This window comes from Lepidochelys kempii, chromosome 10 (assembly GCF_965140265.1).
Source record: "Lepidochelys kempii isolate rLepKem1 chromosome 10, rLepKem1.hap2, whole genome shotgun sequence".
In the NCBI taxonomy this organism is placed as follows: domain Eukaryota; kingdom Metazoa; phylum Chordata; order Testudines; family Cheloniidae; genus Lepidochelys; species Lepidochelys kempii.
Window position 1 is genome coordinate 15,769,084 of NC_133265.1, and position 17,540 is coordinate 15,786,623.

Sequence of the window (17,540 nt, forward strand, 5' to 3'; positions counted from 1 at the left end):
GGACTGCTACAATCACAGAACTCCAATCCCTGAGGCCCTTCCTCACCCATCCCATATTCCCCTCTCCACTCTCACCACTCCACCACCCTCACTCCAAATCTTACTGCCTTTTAATCCTCACTCCCTAGCCTCTTCCCCCACCTCACCATCTAAACAGGCATGAGACTGAGAAATTAGTTTAATAGTACCGCACATATGTTCTTGAAGTAGTAAATCTTGTTTTTCATTATCCTTACCTCTTCCCTTATGATGTCTGATTAACTGTAAGATCTCTGGTGTAGGGACCACATCTTATTTGCCTGTCTGGCATCTAGCACATAAGTATTCTCAGTGAATTAAAAAAAAAGAAAATCACAATACATAGAACCCTACCCTAGAGGTCAGAACTCCGCCAGGTAGTCTAGATATTCAGTCTGAAAAACTCAAATTATACAGGCAAGCCTTGTTTAATTTTAATTTACTATATATTTTAATTATACATTTATTACTCTATCTTCTAGATACAATTTTTAGTTTGCTTGGAACAGAAACCAGCACGTGTTTTTTTTCCATGTCAATGAGATAATTTAACTGCATTCAGGTTTATGAAAGCCACTTTTTTGGCTGTCAAGCTTACTGGCTGCAATTAAGCTGAAAGTTTATTTTATCCCCTATAAGTAAAATCCTTCTCTGGATTACCTTCTACTGGACCATGATAAATTCTGGCATTAACTGTTAAGTCTCAAACCAAACGAGAGTATAAAAGAATATTTCTGTACTAAGTGAAGTAGGGCAACTTGTACATTTTAAGATTGAGTAATTTTTAAAGTCAAGTTAAATAATTTAACTACTCAGAAATATGGCAGTAAGGGCTGATTATGTGTTTATTTGTGTTAACATAAGCAGTGTAAAACGCAACTTTCTTCTAAACTCAAATCATTTTTCTATAAAGAGAAAAGATGACTGATATTCTATCAGGGATTCATGTGTCTCAATTTATTTAAATCCAGCGAATACAATCTGAGCAAAAAAGCCAATGATTAAAACAGTGTAGTCATCTTTGGAGGTTAACTAGCATTTCCTCTGAGAAAAGTCATAGGTTCACCCTGCTATTCTGTTTGAAATTGCTTGCATCAATTAATGTGAATACAATCATACTTGTGCACTGAGCTTTTAGGGAAAGAATTTTATACTGGTAAAACTGATTAACAATGAAAATTTTACAAGCAAAGCCTAATCACTACTTTATTGCTTCTGGAAGATTTACTTTTGATGTAAATTATATATGCACACTTGAGTCTATTTCTGCCTTCATACATTTTGCAATGAAATTTAGGAATTCTTTGAAACCACAATCCTTTAAACCCCTATGTTTGCCCTGTCCATCTGTCTGCAAGGCTTACCATTCCCTGGAACCTGGGGGAAAAAATCCAACTCTCTTAGACTCTCCTACAGAGTCTCTCTGTATCAACCTGTCCCCCTAACAGCTGTTGACAACGGACTCCTCCCCTCTACCACCACCACCTTCCCATTTCCTCAGAAAGGTTTTTTAAACTGTTTACTGTTCTTTTGGTCTCTTCATTCAGAATACTGATAGAACAGCTGTGTCACTTTGGCCAGGGGCCTAGAAATACAGCATAGTTCTGTAATTGGCCCTGACCCTGGAAGTGTTTTGTCCAAGGTTGCTTAAACAGGGAGCTACTGTGTTGCCTTCCTGTTTGTTCTTCCCCAGTCACTTAAGCTAGATCAATGAATTCACACAGGGAAGTCCTAGAACCCAGTATACAAACAACTTGACTTCACTGACAAGGTCACAGAGTGTTCATAAAATTGTTACATCTCAGTATTCTTAGATTATTACATAGCAGCTCCTTGTCCATTACACAGTTGTTTTCAGTTGCTTGCAACTTTGCCAAATTAGTCATTTGGGCACAGAAAATTTCAACCCGTATCTACCTCAGGCTGAATTTTTCTGGGAAATTTATGGAAAATGGTTCATACGTTTCCAAAAATAAATTTACGGAAAAATAAGTTGCTTTGCCCATATTAAAAAAAATTGAGTAAAAAAAGCATCTGAGAAGCTCTAACTTTCCATATTTTGGAACAGGGAACTGAAGTTTCGCAAGGAGGTCATACCGGCATTAGGAACGTGCCAATAAAAAATATGCTTACCTTTGGGCAGTTTATAAGCCTCTGAAATCTCCGTTTGCACATGCTCAGCATAGGCTAGCTAGAGTTATGCAGCTAGATTCTCCAAAGATTCTGTTTTTCACTGAGTACGCTCCATTTCCTAACAGCAGCTACATTCCAACCAGACTGTGCACACACCATACCCACAGAGACCAAACATGTTCTAACCCAGGGTTACCAGGACTAAGCAGAACCTTCTCTGCAACTGCTCTTCCCACTGCCAATGGCTACTGTAGCAGCAAAAACTGGAACGGAGACCAGTGAAGACTGTCTTTCCTATGCTCTCAATGCTCCACCTGCTGCCACCCTCACAGCATGGAGAAAGAGGAAGCTGCCTGATTTGAACGTAGAGGGGCAAGGGGGAAGAGAGAATGTTGGGGGCAGGAAGGATAGGATCAGAGGGGAAAGCCAACTGTGCAGGAACAAGAGGGGCAGAAACCAGAAAAAATAGGAGTAGAAATGGACAGGGAGAGATTGAGGGGCAGGGACAGAAGAGTCTGTTAACCATAAGAGAACCCTTCCCTACAGAACCTGAAATTGAGCCTACTATTCCCGAGTCTCAACATTCTTTTGCTAACAAACTGCTGTGAAACCGACTGGGGAATCTCATCACCATGTCCTTCTAGTGCCAAATCCACAAGAAAGATAACAGCCTTCTATTCTATCAGTTAGAAGCCTAAGAACTGTGTTGTGGATCTGAAGATCCCAAACCCTGACAAAAATCCATATGAAGTGTTAACAGATTTCCACCTTATTGAATTAATTTTTTTTAAATTTTAAAGTTCTTAATTTAAGAAGTTACATTAATAAATGACATTAAAAGAATGTTAACACTAAACTCAAATTCTCAAAAGTTAGGAAATGTATGTATTAAGGTTACCTGTGCAACCTTTATTTGATTCCCTTGGGCTTATGCATTAGGATACCAGTCTTCAGTTAGATGATCCTGTACTTCACCCTTTCCTTCCCTACCTCCACCCCCACAGGACCTCTGCCTCATTCATGCATAGAATTAGCAGGGGGTTGTTTTTTTTTTTTCAAAATGTGATATACTAACAATTCTGTTGTCCAGGAAGAACAAAGTGACAACACTTACTTTCTGTATAATAATTTTCTTCTTTAGAAAGTCCCACAACGAACTAGAAGTCAAATCCTGACCTTAGAGAGCTAAGTATAAACAAATATTGCTTTTGTGGTCAGTAACTGAAAAAAGTAAATAAATGTTATTTACCTTTTAAAATACCTTCATTTGACTCTTCATTTCTGAAATATTCCTCGAACAGGTGGTTTCAATAATTAGGTTCACAAAAACCTCTTAAAACATACTCTAAAGAAAACAATATTTTCTAACTATTACTAAATTTACGATTTTCACTATTAAGTTTACTTACTAAGTCACACAACTCAAACACCAGAAGATATGGGATGGCTTCCACACACTGCCCAATACACTGCAGTATATTTGGATGCTGAAGAATGCTATAATAAAATACAAACAGATTATTTTAAGTCAGAAAGAAAGCAGTACACATTAATAGCTCTAACATGATGGAATAGTACTATCCACTATGCATCTCAGTTTTCGCTTTTGAAAGTCAGATGTAAATCCACACAGAAACAGTATAAGAGGCAGATCTTCAGACTCAATAAATCCCCTTTGATATGCTCTAGCAGTGCAAGAAAATCTTCAAGATGCCTTAAGTAGATTGCTGAGAATTCTCCTGGAGTGGGGAACCTCAAGTGGTGTAAAGACAATGCTGCTACATCCTGTTTCCCCGCTCCCCCATGGTGGATGTGTCAGGAGCATTCAGGGCATGGCTGGGGCATACTGTGCTCCAGTACCCCCAGTGGGCCTGTACAACCATTGTAGTTTAAAGCAGCCACTTATTCAGGGACCCCTTTGCCCCCAGAACTGGCAGTGGAAACATGACAGCCACTTTTGCCCACTCCCTGAAAAGCACATGAAGATTCAGCCTTTAGTTTCCAGCCAATTCTCTTGAGTATCCTTGGACTCAAACCAGGAGACCAAACAAATGGAATTCACTTACGTGGTTCCTGTCTGTATTCCACAAGTGGGATATGTATACACATGGTGTATTCTTATGGAATACACCATGTGCCTGAGTCAGGAATTTTTTTTGCAAGCACTGTCAGCTGGCCTACACCTACATTGTAGATCCCCTTGTGCTCAGAATCGAGGGTATAAAGGTGGTGCATGCCAACGCCTCTCCTGTTTCCCATTCTTACTGCAGTTCAAAATAATCTGCAGGGATGGGAGTGGCGGTAGTGGAATGCAGATAGAGACCACACATCTTGAAGAACCTCCAGTTACAGGTAAGTAACCTCAATTTCTTCTTTGAGTGATAGTCCCTATGTGGAATACACACATGGGAAATTAACAAGACAGTCAAATGGTTTGAGTGCGAGGATGCAGATTCGATAGTTGACGGTAATACTGCTGTCCTCAGAGCTGTATTTGCAGTGGATGACTGGACCAGAGCGTAATATCTCATGAAGGTATGCAAACTGCTCCAAGTAGCTCTCCTACACATCTTTAGGAGGAGTATGTCTCTCAGCAATGCAGCCAGAGTAGTTTTCCCTCTAATGGAATGAGCCCTCACCTCCTCTGGAGGGGGACTATGAGCTAGTTGTAACAAAGGGTAATACAACCTGAGATTTAGTTTGAAAGTCCCTGGGTTAATTTAGCTTGACCCTTTGATCCCTCCGTTATGTAAACAACTAGTTTAGGTGTCTAACATACTTTGTTCTTTGCAGATAAAAGACCAAAGGCCTTTGGACATCTAGAGAATGCAGCCATCTCTCTTTGTAGTGGTGGTTTTTGGAAAAAATACTGCTAAGTGAATTACCTGATTCATATGACACTCAGAAACTACTTTAGGAATGAATCTAGGGTGGGGTTGTAAAGAGATCTTTTCTTTATAGAAGACAGTATACGGTGAGTCTGCCATGAGTGCTCCCAGCTCCGTTCTGACTCTCTCAGCACATGCGCAGCATGCCCAACCATTTGACTGCATCGTCATCAGCCAGTGAAGAGCCAATAGTCCACTGTCAAAGTAAGTCAGTGGGCAGTTTTCAAGGATGTGCAACAGAGTCTGAAGTTGACCATATCTGCATCATGGGTCATTAGAGAAACCCCCTTTGAAAATGCTGGCAGCACCATTGCCCTGCTCGGTTTAAAACCAGTTCAGGAACGACCACGTCAAAAGCTGACAGGCAGATGGTTGCATCGGCGATGAGAGAGTGATTAACAACTGTCGTCGCTAACCACTCGTTACACTAAGCACATTCCACTGTCACGTCCTGTGGAGGCAGAAGTGACCATAAAGGATGTCTATAAGACAGGTGAACTGGTGGGTGGTTGAAGAGGTCTGAATACAGAGGCAAATAGCTGTTCTCACAGATCTTGACCAGGAGCATGATGGAGGCCCCCTCATGGCGAATATGGTGCGGTGCTATGTTTTAAGTATTGGCAACCACGGCAATGGAGTTGCACTTAAAGTCCCGGTAACAATACACATAGCTTAATTAAGACCTACATCGACCAGCCTCATGCGAGACAAGTGACACCAAACAGGAGCACAATACTCTGCTCAAGTAGCAGAGGGCAAGGGCTGATGTTTTAAGTACCTGGGTGCAAGCACCCCAGGTTGAGCTGGCCAGTTTCCTGAGCAACATGTTCTGAGTGTTAACTTTGGCTGCTGTCTTTTTCAAGTGGTTACGGTACATCAATGACCTATCCAATGTCGCCGGACTGACATTATGGCTATTAGAAAGACCAACTTCATGGACAGACAGGTCGTAGAGCATATGGCTAAAGGCTCAACGGGGGGCTTAGTGAGCAAATATAAAACAAAACAGAGGTCCCACTGAGGCGCAAATTTCAATAGTGGAAAGGATCTGAGAATCCCCTTCAGAAATCTAGTTGTGACAGGATGAGTGAATATGTATGGTTATCCATCAGAGGATGGAAAGCGCTGATCGCTGCTAAATGCGCACTCAGAGAACTGAGCACAAGACCAAAAGACTTGAAAGTAGATACTCTAAGATAGCAAGAATCCCAGCAGATTCCGTAAACAAGGTACACTAGTAAAAAGAAAAGGAGTACTTGTGGCACCCTAGAGATAACATTTATTTAAGCATAAGCTTTTGTGAGCTACAGCTCACTTCATCGGATGCATCGAATACAGACTAACATGGCTGCTACTCTGAAACCTGTCAAAAGGTACACTAGTGAGTCACAGAGGAGAAACGCTTCCATCTGCTGAATAACAGCTTCTCATAGCGTGTTTTCTGTCTTTGGTTAAGGATGGACTTCACCCTTTTAGAACATGAGCACTCTATTTCTGATGCCCATCCAAATACCTGGCTGTGGGCTTGAACCTGCCCTTATACAGTGTTAAAAGGTCCAGCAGCATGTGGGTATTCAAGGGTGGGTGAACTGACAGCATAAGCAGATGCGTAAACCAAAACTGTCTCGGCCAGTTGGGTGCAATCAGGATGACTCAAGCTCTGTTTTGGCGGATCTTCCATAGAACTTGTATCAATGGCATGGGAGGAAAGGTACATCCCAAGTGACCCTGTCATAACACCAGTAGGGCATCTGCCTTGGGGCCCTTGCCCAGGGCTGCTCTGGAGAAGTACTGAGGAAGTTTCCTGTTCTCCCATGAGGCAAAAAGGTTCCAGGTCAGCATTCCATAAATGGGCAAAGACGCTGTCAAGAACCAAATTGTGAATCTCTGATTTGTGGAAAAATGTCTGCTCAGGCACTCTGCTAGGGAGTAGAGACCACAGCACTGAGATTCGGGGAGCGCCATCACGCTCATCTCAGGAAAGCTCGTGAAACGTAGTCAGTTACTACAGGCAAAACGCACAGGGGTGACATGCATCCATGGGACAGTTAGTTACTACTCCACCATCCCCGTAAAAATTGAAATCCAAGGAAACGCTACAGAGGTAGCAGCAGGTGTAGTGCCTAAACTCCCTTACCCAGTGCTCATAGGGAGGGACTTCCCCTACTGGGAGTAAGTCATCAAATCCTGGGGATTGGAGAGAGGGGAGGATCCTGAAGCTAGTGAGGCATCCACAGTAGACTGTCAACTCCCAATTTTCTCCGAAATTTCCCGAGACATTTTCTCCACTCCCAGGTCGCGCAGAAAGACAAAAAAGGAAAGAAGGGCAGCTAAGCCCTTGGGAACCCAAATACTGACCCAAAGCCAGAGGGTCGCTCTCATAGGTAGGTGGACCCGAGCAGCTGAAAAGGAGGCCGCCCAGGAGGGAGAAGCACCTGAGCCAGACCCCAACCCTAATGCCTCCGAACCGGCAGAAGCAATAGAGACCCATTCCCTAGAACTCAGGCAGACCAGCCCCAGGAAGGAACATTTTGGACGGGACCAAGCTGAAGATCCAAAGTACGACAACATTAGGAAGGAGGTAACAGAGATAGATGGGGTTCCCATGGAAGGGAAAACCCAGGGACCCAGCCCCTACTTCATTATAAAAAAGGATCTCCTGTACCGGGTTGCACCAGTACAAGGACAGAAGGTAGTGCGGCTCCTAGTGCCTCACAAACACCAGAAGGCCGTATTAAGCCTTGCACATAGCCGTCTTTTTAGGGGGCATTTAGTGGTAGAGAAGACCCTGGCAAGGGCTCTAGGAAGATTTTTCTGGCCCGGCGTACATGAAGAAGTGTGGCGATACTGCGCCTCGTGCCCAGAGTGTCAGCTGCACAGTCCCCGTCCCCACTTGAGGGCACCTTTGGTACCCCTACCCATCACAGATGTCCCGTTTGAGCGAATAGCCATGGACCTAGTGGGACCCCTAGAGAAGACTACCCAGGGCCACCAATATAGACTTGTCGTTCTGGACCATGCTACACGTTATCCAGAAGCTGTCCCCTTGCGGAACACAGCCTCTAAAGCAAAAGCCAAAGAGCTAGTGGGGATCTTTGCCCGAGTGGGGCTACCAAAGGAAATACTGATGGACCAAGACCCCATTTATGTCAAAACTAATGAGGGACCTATGTGACCTACTCCACATACATACCTTGAGGACTTCGGTCTATCATTCACAGACTGATGGGCTGGTAGAAAGGTTCAACTGAACCCTGAAGGCTATGATAAGGAAGGTGGTAAGTCAAGATGGGAGGGATTGGGACACCTTACCACCATACCTTATGTTTGCCATCCAGGAGGTACCTCAGGCCTCAACTGGGTTTTCTCCCTGAGCTGTTATATGAGCGCCACCCTCGCAGCATCTTGGATGTAGGAGCATCTTGGGAGGAGGAGCCCAATGAGGGGAAGAATGTAACTGAGCGTGTGTTACAAATGAGGGACCGGATAGCACGAGTCACTCCCATTGCGCGGGAACACCTAGAGAAGGCGGAAGAGGCCCAACGAGCTCAGTACAATCGCCAAGCCAAAGTTCGGCAGTTCCAGCCCGGAGACCGAGTAATAGTGTTGGTACCCACAACAGGGCGTAAACTTTCGGCCCAGTGGCAAGAACCCTACGAAATAGTTGAACCAGTAGGGGAAGTAAATTATAAGGTGTGGTAACCGGGACATCGGAAACAAGAGCAAATATATCATGTCAACCTTCTGAAACCCTGGCATGCACAAGAGGCATGCGCAGCTGTCCAAAAAAGACCTACCCCAGGAAAACAAACCCTCCAAACAGGTAAGGGTGTCTCCCGATTTAACGCCAGACCAGAAGAATGAGGTGTCTGAAATCATCTTCCGGAACCAAGATGTGTTCTCAACAAAACCGGGTCGAACAACCAAGACATACCACCACATCGTCACAAACCCTGGGGCCAGAGTAACAATGAGGCCCTACCGGGTGCCAGCAGCCAAAAGGGATGAAATAAAAGCGGAAGTAAAAAAAATGCTGGAGTTGGGGATCATTGAAGAATCCCACAGTCAGTGGTCCAGCCCAATCGTGTTGGTGCCCAAACCTGATGGCACCACAAGGTTTTGCAATGACTTCCAGCGACTACATGAGGTATCCCACTTCGATGCGTACCCCATACCTCGCATAGATGAACTAGTGGACCATCTGGGCAATGCCCGAACTTGACTACCCTAAACTTGACAAAGGGGTACTGGCAGATTCCCCTTGCCGAAGATGCAAAGGAAAAAAGACTGTGTTCTCTACACCAGAGGGTCTTTTGCAATATACTGTCCCCCCTTTTAGACTACATGGGGCCCCAGCTACTTTCCAGTGTCTCATGGACAAGCTATTACACCCCCATAATCATTATGCCGCTGCCTACCTAGACGATGGGGTCATTCATGCCCCAGACTGGAAAACCCACTCAGAGAAGGTGGAAACAATCCTCGATACCTTCAGGTGAGCTGGCCTTACAGCAAACCCTGCCAAGTGCGCCATAGAATTTACCGAGGCCAAATATCTTGGCTACATTGTGGGGAAAGGTCTCGTAAAACCCCAATTGAATAAGTTAGAGGCCATCTAAAATTGGCCTTGTTCAAGTAGCAAGAAACAAGTCCAGGCATTCCGAGGTGTGGTGGGGTATTACCAACAATTTATCCCCCATTTTGCCACAAGGGCAAGCCCTCTGACAGACCTAGTGAAGGCCCGTGGACCTGATCTGGTGAGATGGTCTGACGCAGCAGAGCGAACGTTCACAGACCTACAGACTGCCCCTTGCAGTAACCCCATACTGATAGCTCCAGATTTCACCAAGAAATTTATTCTGCAGATTGATGCATCAGATGTAGGGTTGGGGGCCGTCCTATCACAGATGGTCGAGGAGGAGGAAAACCCAACTCTCTACCTCAGTAGGAAACTCTTTCCGAGGGAACAAAAAATATGCAGTGGTGGAGAGAGAGTGCCTCACTGTAAAATGGGACATGGAAACATTGCGTTACTACCTGCTTGGGAGCAGATTTGTCCTCATGACTGACCATGCCCCTCTTCAATGGATGCAGTGGAACAAAGAGAAGAACGCAAGGGTGACCAGGTGATTCTTATCCCTCCAACCTTTCCAGTTCCGTGTGCAACACAGAGCAGGGAGCTGTCACGGCAATGCCGATGGCTTGTCACGTGTGCACTGTCTGGCGTCCCAAGCTGCCCAACCCCTTGGAGTTGAGCAGAGGGGAGGGATATGTGACAGACCCAGGCCAGTGGGATACAGGAGTCTGGTAGAAGGCAAATATATTGGCCACTGGATGAAGAGTTTTCTGTTCCCTGAGTAACCAGAGCAGGGGCTGCCCTAGAACAATCCGGAACCTGCCAGAACCAATTAAGACAGGCAAGCTAATCAAGACACCTGAAGCCAATTAAGAACTTTCTAGATTCAATTACAGCAGGCAGGCTAATCAGGACACCTGGTTTAAAAAGGACCTCCCATCAGTTAGTAGGGGGTTGCGCCAGGAGCAGGGAGTGAGAAGGCGTGCTGCTGGAGGAGTGAAGAGTTCAAGCGTGATCAGTCTTCACGAAGAAAATCCTGCAGTGAGGATAAAGAAGGTGCTGGGGGGAAGACAATGGGGAAGTAGCCCAGGGAGTTGTAGCTGTCACGCAGCTGATACGGGGAACATTGTGGACAGCTGCTATCCACAGGACCCTGGGCTGGAACCCGGTGTAGAGGGTGGGCCTGGGTTCCCCCACCATCCCCTGATCGGACACAGGAGGAGTTGACCTGGTCTGTGAGAAACACCAGAAGGGAAGGTCTAAATTGGAAAGGGATCTGCCCTGTCCACAACCCACTAGGTGGGACACAGAGACTGCGGAGATTGTTCTCCGTTTCCCCCATACTGGCCAGTGATGAGGTTAGCTGAGTGGACGGCAGGTTTGAGCCACTAGCAAGAGTGGCCAAACTGAGGGCTGCCGTGAATCTCTGAGGCAAGCAAATCCGCTAATAAGTGCGGGACCCACTGAGGCAGAGGAGGAACTTTGTCACAGGGTCAACATGCATTTTTGTGATTGACACAGACACCCAAAGAAGGCAGAAGGTTGAGCAGAACACTGGCTTCCTGCTGGACTTCCTTCTAAGAACTGCCCATCTGAAGCCAGTTGACTAGGTAAGGAAAGACTGTAAATCCCTCTCTTCTCACCCAAGCTGCCACTACTGAAAAAAATATTGTAAAGACCGTGGATGCAGTAGCTAGACCAAAGGCGAGACCTCTGAATTGGAAATGCTCTTGATCAAAGAGGAACCAAAAGAACCTCCTGTGGGTTGGATGGATATCTATGTGAAAATATGCAATCTTTCATGTCAAGAGCTGCAAACAATGTGTCCTTCTCTAACAAAGGAATTTTTGATGCCAAAGATATCATGTGGAATTGTAGTTTTCAAATGCACCTGTTCAGCTGTCTCAGATCAAGAATTGGGCTCCATCCCCCATTCTTCTTGGGGATCAAGAAGTAAAGGGAATAGAACCTCTTCCCTTAACGCGGAGGTAGAACCCTTTCTATGGCTTCCCTGAGAAGAAGGAAGTTCACCTCATGTAATAGAATCTCCTCATGAGAGTGGTCCCTGAAAAGGAACTGGGAAGGGAGTTTGTGGGTAGGAGGTACCAAAAAACTCAATTAGATAGCCACATGAATAATCTCTAATACTCATTCATCTGTATTTAAAGCCCTCCAGTTTTCGGCAAATTGGGTAAGGTGGCCTCCGAGTATCAGAGGAGGGAAACGAAGCAGCATCAATAAAGGGACATGAGTCTTAACAGTCCCACCAACAGAAACTCTTTGATTGAGAGTTAAAATATGATGTAGCACTGGATGTTGTAAAAGCTGGGTACCTGCGTCTATAATACCCTCTGTCTTTTGCATGATGCCTCCTGAGTACATTGGTGGTAAAACAGCTGAGGACACTGTCTTGCCCTATACCTTGGTGTATGGTAAATTAAACTGAGGCTACTGGACTTTCTCAAACTGAATCTGTACCTGTACATGAGCTTTTGATATTCTTTGAAGTCATCTGGCAGAGAGGGAGTAGCTGGAGTAACCACCTCAACCGGTGAAGACAATGAGACTGCTTTCAGAAACAGTGAATCCAGCTCACCTTCCCCTTCCAAGTATTCCAACAGGGCCGGTTGCAAGAGACAAGGTGATGGCAAATAGGACTCCTGAACTGATCCTGGGTATCTAGCCTAAGGCTCCCACAGTCCCCAATATTAGCAGTAGGATGGATCAACTGGTAGAGAACCACCGCAGTTGCAGGGCCTCAGACTCATATGAAGAGAAAGCCAGATCCCTCATCTCCAGCAGAACCAACAATACCGATGGCTGTGCCTCAAGGCTGGCAGACGGGATGGATACAACTGCCTCATCAAGATGGTCTCTTCTTCTGGTGAATTAACATTTCAGAGTAGAGATGGTCCTAATAGGAGGGGTGAATATGGATAGTGAAGAGCAAAGGATGTCCTCCAGGGAGACGTAGATCTCTGATAGCAAATAGACTCTCCTTGTACCTCAGGGCAAAGTCGTCAGAACTAGAACTTCCCTGGTCACCATGGTCAGCTCCCTCCAGGGCCAGGTCGCTATCAGTACCGCATCAACTCTCAAAGTGGATGGGAACACCAGTAGCTGTTTATCCCAAGCCTTCACCATTGGAGCTGATGTCAAAAAATGGTTACTCACCTTTGTGTAAATGTTGTTCTTCAAGATGTGTTGCTCATGTCCATTCCACATTAAGTGTGCGTGTGTTGCATGTACCATCGCTGGAGATTTTTCCCACAGTGGTATCCATCAGGCCGGCTCTAGCACACTCTGATGCTGCATGTTCATGCGTCAGTCGAAGGGGCCCAGCCAGCCCCACACACTCTCCATTCCTTCTTGCCAGTTAACTCTGAAGAGGGGCAGGCGGATAGGTCATGGAATGGACATAAGCAACACATCTTGAAGAACAACAGTTGTGGTAAGGTTAGTCTTTTTCTTCTTCAAGTGCTTGTTCATGTCCATTCCATGTTAGGTGATCCACAAGCGGTATCCAAGGAGGTGGGCTCCGAGTTCATGGACTTGCGGACTGCAACATTGCTCTTCCGAACTTGGCATCTCTAGCCTGCTGGATGATGGTGTAGTGGGAGAAGGTATGTATCAACGACAAGGTTGCTGCTCTTCAGATGTCTTGGATGAGGATCTGGGACAGAAATGCTGATAATGAAGCCTGAGCTCTCATCTAATGAATGATCAAGATGGCAGGAGGTAGAATGCCCACCTGTCTGTAGCACATACGAATACAGGAGGTGATCCAGGATGAGATTTTCTGGGCTGAAACAGGTAGGCCTTTCATCCTGTCTGCTATTGCCACAAAGAGCTGCATGGATTTATGGAACGGCTTAATCCTCTCAATGTAGAAGGCCAGGGTGTGTAACATCCAACTAGTGGAGATATTGATCTTCTGCATTCCTGTGCAGTTTCGGGAAGAAAACTGGCAGGAAAATAGCCTGGTTACTGTGAAACGATGAGACCACCTTTGGAAGGAACACTGGGTGTGGGCACAGTTGAACCTTATCCTTAAAGAACACTGTATACAGAGGCTCTGATGTAAGAGCCCTGATCTCTCAGACCCTCTTGGCCGAAGTAATCACTTCTAGGAGAGAGATAGCAGAGGCACAATGCCAGCAGCTCAAAGAGAGGGCCTGTGAGCCTTGACAGGACTAGGTTTAGCCCCCCACAGTGGAACTGGTTCATGAATTTGAGGAAGCAGATGGACATTTCATGAGAGAAGACCGACTTACTGTCCACCGGAGGATGGAAGGCTGAGATTGCTGCTAGATGCATCTTGATTGATGAAGGAGGCCAGACCTTGTTACTTCAGATGGAGCAGGTATTCCAGTACAGACTGGAGGGATGACCGAGTTGGTGAGAGATCTCACTGAAGACCACACCCAGAAACGTTTCCACTTGGCTAGGTAAGTCGCTCTAGTAGACTGTTTCCTACTACCTAGCAAGGCATGGCAAACTTGTTCTGAAAAGGCCTGTTCCTCTGGGTTCAACCATGGAACTTCCACACAGTCAGGTGAAGAGCCACGAGGTCCAGGCAGGGTAAACGGCCTGTGAGATCAGGTTCAGGCAAGGCAGAAGCAGCAGCATGCTGAACCAATGTTGTTGCAGGGAACATGCAGGGACTATTGCCTTGTCTCACTTGACTTTCGGAAGGAACCTGTGTATCAGGGGAACTAGACGAAACTCATAGAAGAGGATCTCTGCCCATGGAAGCAGGAAGGCATCAGAGAAAGCCCGAGCTGTGACCGCATAGCAACCAAAACTGCTGATATTTCCTGTTCTGCCTGGCTGCAAACAGATCTACCTGGGGAGACTCCCACCTCTAGAAAATGGATCTGACCACTTCTGGGTGAAGGGACCGCTTGTGATGAGAAGTGAAAGACCTACTGAGGCAATCTGACTGTGCGTTCCAGGCTGCCGGAAGATAGGAAACTTCCAGGTGGATGGAGTGTTTCACAAACAAGTCCCACAGACGAATGGCCTCCTGGCACAGGGTAGGGGATTGTGTTTCTCTTTGCCTGTTGATGTAAAACATGGCTGCCGTGTTGTCCGTAAGCACTCGCACAACTTTGTCCATGATCTAGAAAAGGAAAACTTGGCAAGCTGAGTAGACTGCTCTGAGCTCTCTGAAGTTTATGTGTAGGGAAAGCTCTTTCTGGGACCACGAGCCCTGACTCCTGAGGTGCTCATGGTCATCCCCCCAACTTAGATTGGATGCATCAGAAATTAAGGATACTGAAGACTGGGGGGATGACAAAGGGAATGCCCACAGCCATCAACTGGGGATCCTTCCACCAATCAAGGAAGGGCAGGAACTATAAACACCAAGTCTAAGTGGTGTCAGTTTGGTGAGTACATCGAGGCCAGCCAAGCCTGCAGGGGTCTGAGGCACAGCCTTGCATGCTGAACCACGTAAGCAAATGCAGCCATGTGCTCCAAAAGTTTGGCAAAACTGGGCTGTCATGACAGGGTGGGCCTTGACCTTGGATATCAGAGATGACACTGGAATTGAGCCTCTGGGAGGAAGGCTCTGGCCTGGGTCCAGTCTAGCACTGCCCCAATAAACTATTCTCTGAATGGGAATGAGAGTCTACTTTTGCTCGTTTATCAACGAGCCCAGTGCACAGAAGGTGGCTTGAACCAGGCTGATGCTGTTTTTCACTTGAGCCTCTTAGCGGCCCTTGATCAGCCAGTCATCGAAGTACAGGTCGACTTGTAGAGGCTTTTCTCGGAAGGCAAGATGTTCAATTGCCATGTGTTTTGTGAAAACCCAAGAGGCTGTTGACAGTAAACTGGCAGTAAACAGGGGAGGACAGTAAACTGGCAATGAGTCTGGGTTATGATAAATCTGAGGAACCTTCTGAGGCCTCGAAAGATGGAAAGGTGGAATTAAACATCTTTCAAATCAAGGTTGGCGTACTAGTCCTCTGGATCCAGAGAGGGAATGATGGAGGCCAGGGAGACCATGTGGAACCTCAGTTTCTTGAGATAACTGATGAGCCAACACAGGTCCAGGATGGGTCAAAGAGCCCCTTTGGCCTTTGGGATTAGGAAATATAAGGAGTACAACCCATTCCATCTCAAATTCTGAGGCATCTCTTCCACAGCCCCTACCCACAGGAGGGCTTGCATTTCTTAAGCTAGATGTTGCTTGTGGGAAGGGTCCCTGAAGAGGGATGAGGATGACAAGGAGGGATGGAAGAAGACTGAAGGGTGTAACCTTCCCCTGCCATACTCCACACCCAGTGGTCCAAGATGATGAGGGACCACCGCAGGCTGAAGAAGAGTTAGTCTGAAAACAAGGGGCGGGGCAGGATCCAATGCAGGAAGTGATGTAACGCCCTCAGGCGCACCTTCAAAAGTTCTGTTTGGAGCCTCCCAGATATCCGTGTGACCCCGGTAGCAAGACTAAGGTGGAGGGGCGTGGCTGCCTGCACTTGTAACCCCTGCTCAGTTTCTTACACAGGTCCCGGCGAGGTGGTGGAGCGGAGAAGCAGGTCAGTTGCTGAAGCCTGAAATGCTTCTCAAAGATGCCAGGGAGTAGCAGCCCAGGGATCTGAGGGTAGCCCTGGAGTCTCTCAGACCATGAAGCTTTGAGTCGGTCTGTTCTAAAAACAGGGAGGTACCCTCAAATGGAACATCCTGGATTGATTGCTAGTCCTCAGGTGGCAGCCCTAAGGATTGGAGCCAGGAGTACCTTCTCATGACAACAGCTGAAGCCATTGTTCTGGCCGCTTGGAGGGAGGCTCTCGCTATGGTCCTCCGTTCATAGAACAGGGCAGAAAATCTCTTACCTGTGACAGCAAGTCTTTAAACTTTGCCATAGAATCCCAAATGTTGTAACTGTACCTCTCAAGCAAGGCTTGTTGGTTGGAAATGAGAAGCTGTAACCTAACCGTTGACTAAATCTTCCTACCAAACAGGTCTAGTTTCTTTAAGTCCTTTTGTTGGGGGGGGGGGGGTCGCACCTAACTGCCCTAGTCTATCCTTCTCATTGGCTAGTCTATCCTTCTCATTGGCCGCTGGGGGAGGGATAGCTCAGTGGTTTGAGCATTGGCCTTCTAAACCCAGGGTTGTGACTTCAGTCCTTGAGGGGGCCATTTAGGGATGAGGGGCAAAAATTGGGGATTGGTCCTGCCTTGAGCAGGGGGTTGGACTAGATGACCTCCTGAGGTCCCTTCCAACCCTGATATTCTATGATTGTATGACCACCAGGGACCTGGCAGGAGGGTGAGAGTACAAGTATTTGTGCCCCTTCGCAGGCACATAATACTTTTTCTCTGCTCTCTTTGAGGTGGGAGGGAGAGAAGATGGGGTCTGCCACATGGTCCTGGCCGGACCTGTAACGGCCTCATTGAGAGGTAGGGCCACCTTAGTCAATGAGGCTATGTGAGGACTCTGTAAGAACCTCCATCTCTAGGCCCAGGTTAGAAGCCAGCCTTTTTAGAAGTTCCTGGTAAGCTGTAAAGTCATCCTGTGGCACCGAGACACTCGGCCCTGAGACCGGTTCAGCTGTGGAGGAGTGTGGTGGGGCCGTGCCCCATCCCCAGGCAAGATTAGGCTACAACAGGCCAGAGTGGCTGCGCGGAACGGCAGCTAACCAGAGAGGGCCTATCAGGGGAGCCAATCAGTGCCAAGCAGAGAGCAGCCAATCAGGGCCAGGCTAGGCCCTATATAAAGGCTATCCAGGAGAGACGCAGTCAGTCTCTCCCAGACCTTCAGAGGGGAAGGTCTGTCTCCTGAGATAAGGAGACCAGCACCTTGGACAGCGCAGTGCTGGGCAAGCTTGGGGGAGCAGAGGAGAGCTCCAGCCTGATATCTATCAGGCTGCGGGACCTAACCAGAAGGCCCGAGAGGGTCCAAGGGGTCAGAGGGGAAGTGAC

The 17,540-nt window shown here is 46.8% G+C and overlaps 1 protein-coding gene across 4 annotated transcripts in view; it reads right to left on the bottom strand.

The window, feature by feature from the left end:
* The window catches only part of LMTK2 (lemur tyrosine kinase 2), an 89,457-nt gene that overhangs the window by 41,143 nt on the left and 30,774 nt on the right, over positions 1 to 17,540 (bottom strand). For all 4 annotated transcript variants that reach the window (XR_012161124.1, XR_012161123.1, XM_073362133.1 and 1 more), the window contains one exon: positions 3,561 to 3,648. Coding sequence is in view for 2 of the 4 variants with exons in the window: in XM_073362133.1 (XP_073218234.1) it covers positions 3,561 to 3,648 (88 nt within the window). In the remaining 2 variants the exon portion in view is untranslated. The remainder of the gene's footprint in view (positions 1 to 3,560; positions 3,649 to 17,540) is intronic.